At 55.2% G+C, this 11,056-nt stretch overlaps 1 protein-coding gene across 1 annotated transcript; it reads left to right on the top strand.

Annotated features, from left to right (window-relative positions):
- The first annotated feature begins 4,322 nt into the window (after window positions 1-4,322).
- Window positions 4,323-9,843, top strand: LOC109285436 (uncharacterized). The gene is made up of 5 exons (XM_059725523.1): window positions 4,323-4,746; window positions 8,077-8,157; window positions 8,286-8,296; window positions 8,695-9,201; window positions 9,499-9,843. Exons 1-5 carry the CDS (start codon window positions 4,323-4,325, stop codon window positions 9,841-9,843), a joined length of 1,368 nt encoding a protein of 455 aa, XP_059581506.1.
- The last annotated feature ends 1,213 nt before the right edge of the window (window positions 9,844-11,056 follow it).

Raw genomic sequence — 11,056 nt, 5'->3', positions numbered from 1 at the left:
TGTTCGTCTGGTCATTGCCATGTGGGGACTTACCCCATGTCACCCTGCAGCTGCCCCTTGGGCCATCAGGACAAGTGGTAGCTTAATATCCTGGTCCTTTCTAGTAGCACCTATCATTTTTTCTTTAGGTCTTATTGATGATTCGAGTAGTTCTTCCCACCAAGCCCAAGCTTTGGGAATGATGTGCAATATGCAGCCTTGGTTTGATTCCCTATCCCTGGCAAACTACGCTCATAACAGAGGTCACAAAACCACCCGCTCTGTCTGAATCCATTTCTTTGGGTACATGCCACTCAGAAAACACCTCTTCCACCGAGACCTGGGCAATAGCCACTGCTGTATTGTTTTTTTACTGGAACTGCCTCTATCCATTTGGGGACAGAACAAGAAGCAATGGGCTCAAGCTGCAGCAAGGGAAGTTGAGGTTGGAGATTAGGAAACACCTTCTCACGTGGAGGGTGGTGAAGCACTGGAACAGGCTCCCCAGAGAGGTGGTGGGATCTCTATCCGTGGAGGTGTTTAAGACCCGGTTCAACAAAGCCTCAGCTGGAATGATGTAGTTGGGGCTGGTCCTGCTTGCAGCAGGGGGTTGCGCTAGATGTGACCTCCAGCGCTCCCTTCCCACCCTCGTTGTCTGCGGTTCTATAACGAATCCACAGTTACCAGTATGAATTTGTGTCCACGAGCTGTTTGAGGTAGAGATCCCACATGGTCTATTTGAATTTGACTCCATACTCCTTCTGTTCTTTGGTGCCTCAGTTTCCCTTCCTTGACTACTGAATCTGCGTTAGTCATTGCACGCAGCAAACACTCACTTGCACATCCTGCAGCATCGCACTTTCTATTTGCCCACTGCCCTGCGAGTTTGAGTCTTGGCAAAGTTTTTCTATCCCCCTGGCTTTGGGCCAGAGCTAGGAGGTCAGTGTGGCATATTAAGGGTACTGCCCAGACTGACATACCGAAGCACGCGTTTTCCCTCAGAGGTTTTTCTTTCTCTAGCTCCCCACTCTGGAAGCCACGCAGCCAATACCTGACAGACCCAGTCGCTGTCTCGATAACTTGTGCATGGTTGCTTTGGGGAGTTATTTTATAATGCTGCAGGTACGCTGCAACATCTGCATATTGAGCGAGCGGGCTGCACATCTGGAGTCTGGGGGTCCAACTCCAGGGCCCTTGAAGCCAGTCTTATTCTCCCAGCTGTGGGGCCAGGCTGGAGCAGGAATGGAGATGTCTGGTCCCAGAGCAAAGGTAAGGTGTTACGTGGGCCTCTGGGTCCCAACAAAGGGCAAGTGGCGGAGACAGGGAGATGGGGGAGTGCAAGGACAGGCACAAGGGGATTTAAGGGGGATGAAATGAGACACAGAATCTAATTATGGGGGGTCATCTTAAATTCAGGATAATCTTGGATTCGGGTAAATACGGTAAAGGGAAAACTGAGGCAGCTGGGTCAGGAAGGATCCAACAGATGCAAAGAAATTAAGCTCAACCTGAATCTTCCATGAAGAGGCAACTTCTGTTGGTTCACATTCAAGGCTCAAATCACCAAATAAAAACTTGCTTGTTCTCACAGGGAAAGCCTCTGAGCTGTCTCGTGCCACAGCATTTGAACACAGCCCTGAGGAAGGCAGAAGGGAGGCAGGGAGCAAGACACATTTTTAATCTGTGCAACACCACTGGCACCATTAGAGATTCAATTAACCTACTAGCATGGCTGCAAAAGCAAGGGCCGTGCTACTGTCTTCTGAGGAAAACCCGGTACGGTGCACAGGCAAGAGTAAATATGCCCTGAGGGGGCATTTAATGTCTGTGCACCCTCAGCAGCATTGGCTTCTTCCCCTGGGAGCTCGTGAACCGCTGTAGCTCCATAGGGTTTCCATTTGTGAGAACTGTTTGCCCGTTCAAAATGAGTCACTTTGGTCTTTGGGGAACTCCCCGGTGCCTGTCCCCGCACTGTTTAAAAACTTCGTCTGTGCCTTGGACGAGCATCCAGGCAGGCCAGCCACACCTTGTGCATCCAAAGTTGCATCTCAAGCCGGTCCAGAGAGGTGATCCTCCCCCTCTGTGGGACATTGGTCCGGCCTCAACTGGAGTACTGTGTCCAGTACTGGGCACCGTGCTTTAAGAAGGATGTGGCCTGCCTTGGGAGGGTCCAGAGGAGGCCACCCGCTTGGTTGGAGGGCAACAGGAGAGGCTGAGGGACCTGAACCTGTTCAGCCTCAGCAAGAGGAGGCTGAGGGGGGATTTGGTGGCTGCCTATAAACTCGTTAGGGGAGATCAGCAGCAAATAGGAAGCGTCCTATTCCCCCCAGCAGCACCTGGGGTGACGAGGAACAATGTTTCGTTGTTTAATCGTTTCATAGTAGCTAGGGTCAGGAGGGACCTGAACAGATCATCTCGCCTGACCCCCTGCCACGGGCAGGAATGGATGCTGGGTTCACAAGACCCCAGACAGGTGATCGTCCAACCTCCTCTTGAGTTTGCCCAAGGTAGGGGCAAGGACCACTTCCCTGGGAAGTTGATTCCAGATTTTGGCCACCCTAACTGTAAAATATTGCCTCCTGATCTCCAACCTAAACCTGTTCTCCATCAGCTTATGACCATTGTTCCTCATCACCCCAGGTGGTGCTGGGGAGAAAAGGGCTCTGCCTGTTTGCTCTTGATCCCCCCTGACGAGCTTGTAGGCAGCCACCAGGTCCCCCCTCAGCCTCCTCTTGCTGAGGCTGAACAGGTTCAGGTCCTTCAGTCTCTCCTTGTTCAGCCTGTCCTGCTGCCCTCTCACCAAGCGCGTGGCCCTCCTCTGAACCCTCTCCAGGCTGGCCACATCCCTTTTGAAGTGCGGCACTCAGTACTGGACGCAGTACTCCAACTGCGGCCTGACCACAGTCGCACAGAGGGGGAGGATCACCTCTCTGGACCAACTTGAGATGCACCTTTGGATGCACGACAAGGTCTGGCTGGCCTTGCTGGCTGCAGTCTGGCATTGGCGGCTCATGTTCACCTTGGAGTCAATGATGACTCCGAGATCCCTTTCCCCCTCTGTGCTTTCAAGAGGGGAACTCCCCAGCCTGTATGTGTGCTGTGGACTCCTTCTCCCCAGGTGCAGCACCCTGCATTTGTCTACGTTGAACCCCATCCTATTCTCGTCTGCCCACTTCTGTAGTCTGTCTAAATCTAGTTGCAGCCTCTCTCTCCCTTCAAGTGTGTCCACCTCGCCCCACATCTTAGTGTCATCAGCAAACTTGGACAGTGTGCTTTGCACCCCCTCATCCAAGTCACTGATGAAGATGTTAAATAGTGCGGGCCCGAGGACCGAGCCCTGGGGGACCCCACTGCTCACATCTCGCCAGGTTGAGTACAACCCGTCCACCACTACTCTCTGGGTGCGCCCCATCAGCCAGTTTTTTACCCATCCAACTGTGCAGGCATCAATGCCACAGTTGCCTAATTTATTGATGAGGATGGGGTGAGAGACAGTTGGCCAGAAGCTGCTAGAGAATAGGTTCACGTTAGAGATTAGGAGGCACTATTTCACTGTTAAGGTAGCTAGGATCTGGAACCAGCTTCCTAGGGAAGTGGTCGTCGCTCCTACCTTGGGTAAATTCAAAAAGAGGTTGGATGAACACCTGCCTGGGGTCATGTGAGGAGCGTGTACTCCTGCCAGTGGCGGGGGGTCAGACTAGATGATCTATTCAGGTCCCTTCTGACCCCTAACTACTATGAAACGATGAAACTATGAAAGCACGCTGTCCAAGTTTGCTGATGCTACTAAGATGTGGGGCGAGGTGGACACACTTGAAGGGAGAGAGAGGCTGCAAACAGATTTAGACAGACTACAAAAGTGGGCAGATGAGAATAGGATGGGGTTCAACGTAGACAAATGCAGGGTGCTGCACCTGGGGAGGAATCCACAGCATACACACAGGCTGGGGAGTTCCCCTCTTGAAAGCACAGAGGCGGAACGGGATCTTGGAGTCATTATTGACTCCAAGATGAACATGAGCCGCCAATGCCAGACCGCAGCCAGCAAGGCCAGCCAGACCTTGTCATGCATCCAAAGGTGCATCTCAAGCTGGTCCAGAGAGGTGATCCTCCCCCTCTATGCGACTTTGGTCAGGCCACAGTTGGAGTACTGCGTCCAGTTCTGGGCGCCTCACTTCAGGAGGGATGTGGACAGCATGGAGAGGGGTCAAAGGAGGGCCGTCCACTTGGTGAGAGGGCAGCAGGACAGGCCCTACGAGGAGAGACTGAGGGACCTGAACAGATGCAGTGGGAGCTGAGAGCTCGGCCAGATCCACCCGGGACTGGACACGGGCTTGGAGGAAATGGGCACGGGGCGCTCTAGAGCAGGGAACGAGGGGCACAGCATCTGCACCAGATGTGCTGGGAAGGGACTAGCAGCTGGAGTGGGTCCTGTCAGTGCCCCTCTGCCTCTCGGTCGGGCGAGCGACGCACGGGACGGTGCTGACGTGCTCCCGCGCTGCAATGTCCCATGTAGAGGCTGTTTTGATCTCCTGGGAGCCGTCGTCAACTGGCAGCTTCCCGGGGAGCCCTCGGCCGTGGTGGACAGCTTCTTCCATGGCCAGGCTCGTCCGGAGCATCAGGATGCCAGATACAGAGGCAGGACGCAGCTGTTCCCGGGGGAGTTCGCCGAGGGCAATGCCTCCCTGCTGCTGACGGGGACAACCCCGGGTGACGCAGGGAACTACTCCTGCCCGCACAAAACCAAGTCCAAATCCAAATCCATGAGTGAGTCCAGAACCATACGTGGCCCTTCAACCGGCAAACATCCCCCACCCCACTTGCGGCTTCAGATATTTCCACAGTCTTCTGGCGGGCATCCTACGCGCAGGAGGCTGGGGGTTCGGATGCCCCCGAGTTTCGCCTGCCCTCAGCCACGTGGCCGCAGGAGCAAGCTAGGGAGGAGCCCCCATTTCCACAAAGTGGGCTTTAAGCCCCAACTGGGCGGGTGCTGAAGCACGCCGGAAGAACAGCGATCTAAAGATGAGGCTGAAGTTGGTTCCTTATTCCCAGGTCCTTATTCCTTATTCCCGGTTCCCACCCTGACCACAGTCCTGCCTGGCCCAAAGCACGGTTTGGCCGTGCCAGGCTGCCAACTAACATCCCCCATGCCCACTGTACTAAGTATACTGGCTTGAATAAGGGACTAGCTTTCAGCCTGGGATTATGGCTAGAAATCCCGCTTGGGCTGCCCAGCAGAATAGCTCTGCATCACCGGGGGTCTGTCCTGGCCATCTGTGACCAGAGACTTGCCCGGCCCAAAGCGCGGTTTGGCCGTGCCAGGACGCCAACAGGCAGCACCCCAGCCGCTGCGCTAAGCGTATGCACCCAAATAAATAACTGGATTATGGGCTGGGATTATACCCAGAAATCCCTCTTGGACCACCCCAGACCACACCTCTGTGGCACCAGGGGACTCTTCTGCACATCTTGGTCTTGCTTGACCAAAATCATTTCCTTCTACGACCAGGTGACCTATCACCTGGACAAGGGAGAAGAGATTGATGTCATATATCTCGACTTTAAAAAAGCCTTCGATCTGGTGTCCCATGATCATCTCTTGGCAAAACTGGCTAACTGTGGCCTCAACTTCACCATGATCCGGTGGCTGGGGAATTGGCTCTGCGGCAGGACCCAGAGGGTGGTGGTTGATGGAAGCCAATCATCATGGTGCGCGGTCACCAGTGAAGTCCCCCAAGGCTCTGTCCTTGGACCTTTACTGTTCAACATCTTCATTAATGATGTGGACATTGGTGTCAGAAGCGGACTGGCCAAGTTCACCGATGACACCAAACTTTGGGGCAAAGCATCCACACCTGAGGACAGGAGGGAGATCCAGGCTGACCTGGACAGGCTCAGCAAGTGGGCAGACGAGAACCTGATGGTGTTCAACGCCGATAAATGCAAGGTTCTCCACCTTGGGAGGAAAAACCTGCAGCATCCTTATAGGCTCGGCAGTGCTACACTGGCAAGCACTACGGAAGAAAGAGACTTGGGGGTCATCATTGACCACAAATTGAACATGAGCCTTCAGTGCGATGCTGTGGCTAGTAAGGTGAGCAAAACGCTGGCTTGCATCCATAGATGCTTCTCAAGCAAATCCCGGGACGTCATTCTCCCCCTGTACTCGGCCTTGGTGAGGCCGCAGCTGGAGTACTGCGTCCAGTTTTGGGCTCCACAATTCAAAAAGGATGTGGAGAAGCTTGAGAGAGTGCAGAGAAGAGCCGCGCACATGATCAGAGGTCAGGGAAGCAGACCCTACGACGACAGGCTGAGAGCCCTGGGACTCTTCAGCCTGGAAAAGCGCAGGCTCAGGGGTGATCTGATGGCCACCTATAAGTTTCTCAGGGGTGACCACCAGTATCTGGGGGAACGTTTGTTCACCAGAGCGCCCCAAGGGATGGTGAGGTTGAACGGTCACAAACTCCGCCATGACCGTTTCAGGCTGGACATAAGGAAGAACGTCTTTACCGTCCGAGCCCCCAAGGTCTGGAATAGCCTGCCGCCGGAGGTGGTTCAAGCACCCACTTTGAACGCCTTCTAGACACATTTGGAGGCTTATCTTGCTGGGATCTTGTGACCCCAGCTGACTTCCTGCCTCTGGGGCAGGGGGCTGGACTCGATGATCTTCTGAGGTCCCTTCCAGCCCAAATGTCTATGAAATCTCTGACCACAGACCTGCCTGGCCCAAAGCACAGTTTGGCCGTGCCAGGCTGACAAGAGCCAGCACCACAGCCACTGTGCTGAGCACATGGACCCGAACAAGGAACTGGATTTTGGATTGGGATTATACCCAGAAATCCTTTTTAGGCCACCCCAGACCGCACCTCTGTGGCACTGGGGGACTCTCCTGGACATCTCTGAATATTGCCTGGCCCAAAATGCAGTTTAGCCGCCCCAGGTTGCCAACAAAGCAATGCCATGGGGTGGCCCAAGAAGAATTTCTAGCTGTATTTCAGGTCCATATATCTAGCACAGCGGCTGGGGTGCTGTCTGTTGGCACCCTGACACGGCCAAACCACCTTTTGGGCTGGGCAAGTCTCTGTTCAGAGATGTCCAGAAGTGGCCCAAGAAGGATTTCTGGGTATAATAGCCCAAAATCCAGTTCCTTATTCAGGTCCATGTATTTAGCACAGTGTCTGGAGGGTGGGGGTGTCTGTTGGCAGCCTGGCACGGCCAAACCGTGCCTTGGGGCGGGTGGGACTGTGGTCATGGTTCTTTGGGACAGTCCCCCAGCGGCACTGACAGGAAGTTTGAGGCGTCCCAAGAAGTATTTTGCCCCATAATCCCACCCTAATCTGACCTTCGTTTGGGGCCCTGTACTTGATGAAGGTTATTATTTTACATGTTTATCAGTATGTGTGCATAGCTAAGGAACTTCTGTCTCTTTAGGATGTGGGATTCATTAATAAAAAGTTTTTACTGGGGCTAGATTAGGTTTGAAAAGGGAACCGAGAGTAAGAAAAAAACAACCTGATGATCTAAAGGTGAAATGAGGTCATGGACAGAGACCATGCAGGGATGTGGGCACGCTAGAAGGAAGGAACAGGCTGCAATCAGACGTAGACAAGTCACAGGGGTGTGCAGATGAGCACAGGATGGGTTTCAACACTGACAAGTGCAATGTGCTGAACCAGTATTTCAGACCTACAGGCCTACGGTCTATGGTGTTTCACATCCGCTTCTCATGTCTTAACTTCACGCTATATCATCATGCGCAGCCTGCAACAGTCCCTTGTTTTTAGCTTTCCCCCTTTGCTCCACGTGCCACCGTCCCTGCGCTCCCCGCCCAGGACAGCCAATGCCACAGCAGCGCCACCCCTCCGGGCCGAGTGCTCGGCGCTGCCGGAGCTGCTCCGCGCACCGCACGGCTGCTCAGCGGGAGGCCGGGTGTGTCTCCTGTTCAGGGACCCTGCGCTGCAGGCGGTGAGCGAGGAACCGCAGACGGTCCCAGGGGCCGGGGCCAGCTTTCATGTGAGTGCATACCAGGGCGCCGTGGTTGGAAACAGGGCATGGGTATCTTCAGGGCTGATGAGCCCCTCGTGCCTCCTCCCCCAGGAAGGCGGGGAGCAGACGGGATGGCTGTGCTCGCGGGCGCTGTGCTGACACAGATCGTTGTCTGCATCCTGGCTGGACAAGGTAAGCTGGATTCCCCTTCGTCCTTGTAGCGCCACGCTCCGGCTCCGGCTCCGGCTCTCTCTGCAGGGCCTTGGCAGCCTTTCCTGTCTCTGCCACTGTCACTCCTGTCACCCCTGGTCATTTCTCAGGGAGAGGCAGAGTGAGGGCAGGGGCTGTGCTGCTGTGTGCTCAGCTCTCTCCCTGGGGTCTGTCTTATGGGATGCTGTCCGTCCGCTGCCCATGCAGAGCAGAGCTCAGTGCTACCCATAGCCCCAAGCAGGCACAAGAGGTGTTGGGGTAGGGGGGTGGAAATAAACCTGTAATCTAGTTGTGCAGCTGTATAAACCCCTGGTCTGCCCATGCATCAAACGCTGCGTGCAGTTCTGGCCCATCCACTCCAAAAACCAGAGATGGGGGAGCAGGGCGCAGAACAAGGGGTCACCAAATGAACTGACCAGGTAGCTGATGTAACACGAACACCAGGCTACTCTTTTCCCCCCACGTGGCATGAGAGTGAGGGGCACAGCGTCTGCACCAGATGTGCTGGGAAGGGACTAGCAGCCGGAGTGGGTCCTGGCAGTGCCCCTCTGCCCCTCAGCAGGTCAGACGAGCAGCAGAGTCACTGCGCGGGACGGTGCTGACGTGCTCCTGCGCTGCAACGTCCCGTGTAGAGGCCATTTCGATTTCCTGGGAGCCATCGTCAACTGGCAGCTTCCCGGGGAGCCCTCGGCCGTGGTGGACAGCTTCTTCCATGGCCAGGTTCATCCGGAGCATCAGGATGCCAGATACAGAGGCAGGACCCAGCTGTTCCCGGGGGAGTTCGCCAAGGGCAATGCTTCCCTGCTGCTGAGGGGGACAACCCCGAGCGACGCAGGGAACTATTCCTGCCACGCTGTCCTCTGTGCCCACACACCTCACACCCAACGCGTGGTAGAGCTCCAGGTGACAGGTCTGGCAGGTGGAGGGACTCACACCCAGGGCACAGGGCTGTGCTGGCTCCTTCTGCTCCCGATGCTGCTCTTTCACCTCTGGCTGCTTGGAGACCACAGGGAGCTCCCGGCACGGGTGAGTGCAAGGGGCCGTGGAAGAACTCCTCCAGCCCCAGTGTCCTGGCTTTGTTCCTTGGGGCTTCCTGGGCTGGGGAACAGGAGCCGGGAGGCGGGAGGCCTGTCCCAGCTCTGACCCACCATACAGTCTTCTTCCCTCCTGTCTCTGGGATGCCCTCGCTGCATGCACCAGGCTGTCCAGGGGCTGCGGGAGGGGCTCGTTGCAAGCATAAAGGCCAGTGGGCCTTGCTGTCAGGCAAGGCAGGCGAGGTCCAGCTGCACTCTCCCCAGTGACAGCCCTACCGTGCATTTTCAGCTCCACTTCAAGTCCTGTTGGGAGCCTGGACCTGGAGCCCTGCAACACTGGCAGCTCATCCAGGACAAAAGGAGCCTGGGATGGCAGCCTGCGGTCTGCTCAGCGCCACAAATGCCTGTCCTGGCCCCCTGCATGACTGGCAGGTTCAACAGTCCTGGGAGCCTTGAAAGTCAGGATCCCTCTGCACACAGGAAAACATGGACTGGCTTTGCTTTTATACACACCAGTGTTCAAATGGGAAAGGCTGGCCTGGATGCTGCAGGGAGAAAGAAAGAGAAGAACCAGCTCTCGATCGCTGGAAATGCAGGCGTCCTAATCAGACCCATTAATAAAGGATCTCTTTAGCTAGAAGATAATATTTGTAAATGATTGTTTTGTGTGTGCACAGCTGATTTTTAGATGGGGATGTGTTTTATTTCCATGCCTCTTCTACTTTGAATGAGCCCTCCTGCTTCACCGATTAGCCATCAAGCGATAACAGGGTAGCTGCTTACATTAGCACCGGGTCCTCGTTCTCAGGGCTGTTCTCCTTCAGCGCTGGGGCAGAAGTGGCCGAGCTGCAGTTCACGTGTCTACCCAGCCCCTCGGACTCAGACTGGTCACACTGGGGGGGTTTGCCTTCCTCTGCAGCGGGGGCACAGCCTGGGCCTGGGCTCTCTGCAGCGTCCATGGTCCCCGAGTTGGACCCCCCGGACCAACTCAGCCCTTCTCGGGGCTCAGGGACCCTCTGTGCATTCAGAATAAAACAAAGGTCACCTGCCTGCCTCGCCTGCCCAGGCTTGCCTCTGCTCCCGGGCCTGCAAGGCTGTTCTTATCAAGTCCAGCCCCTTCTGCAGCCCTGTTCCCAGGCGCTGCTCACGTTGTGACCGCCAGGGAGAGACTGCCTGACTGGTTCAGGCTCTGGGCTTATATAGCCCCATCCTGAGCACTTTTCGGGTCAGCCGAGTCTCTCACTAGCCCCCTGCACCACCTGCAAGCAGGCTGCTCGCTCCCTTCAAGGAGCCTGCACACCGCAGAGCCCTGCAACGGCCTGGCAGGTTTGTTCTTAGCTACTTGCAAAGGCTGGGGTTGGCATCATTTACACAGGCACTTTAGCCTGATCCCTTAGTGCTGCTGTCTATGGGTTGTGGATCACTTGTGTTCTCATCTGGTTGCTGTATGCCATATGACTAAATCGAACCCTGTTTTGATGCCTCTCATATCCTTGACTGATCAGTCTTGCTTAAAACCCCTGTTTGCTTTCAGCCTAAGGCAGGGATCCTCAACCAGACCCTTTCAAGGGTGCACCAGTGTGCTCCCAAATGCACTATTAGGTGTAGGAGCGTGATTCATGAGATAAACCCAGAGCTCGCTAATAGGAATCCATAGGCGTGGTCTTTCTGGGTTCCTTGCAATAGGAAAACTGCTCTGTTATTTTTCTATAGGCAACCAAAGGAGTGAATGCTAAGAGCTTGGCACCCCTCTAGTCTATCCCGGGGTGTCTGGAGTCTGATGAGATGAACCACTGGCTGCAGATAACAGCTTTACTACTGCTGGTGCAAGGGTCTCTTGGTCCCCT

Source organism: Alligator mississippiensis, chromosome 4 (genome assembly GCF_030867095.1).
Source record: "Alligator mississippiensis isolate rAllMis1 chromosome 4, rAllMis1, whole genome shotgun sequence".
Lineage (NCBI taxonomy): Eukaryota > Metazoa > Chordata > Crocodylia > Alligatoridae > Alligator > Alligator mississippiensis.
The sequence above is the reverse complement of the archived record's forward strand: the minus strand, read 5'-3'. Positions and strand labels throughout refer to the sequence as shown.

Coding starts and splice junctions, on each gene's coding strand:
- LOC109285436 (XM_059725523.1), top strand. CDS start 4,323: ATGGGCACGGGGCGCTCTAGAGCAGGGAACGAGGGGCACAGCATCTGC. Junction 4,747..8,076: donor GTCCAAATCCAAATCCATGA/GTGAGTCCAGAA, acceptor CTCCTCCCCCAG/GAAGGCGGGGAGCAGACGGG. Junction 9,202..9,498: donor ACAGGGAGCTCCCGGCACGG/GTGAGTGCAAGG, acceptor GTGCATTTTCAG/CTCCACTTCAAGTCCTGTTG.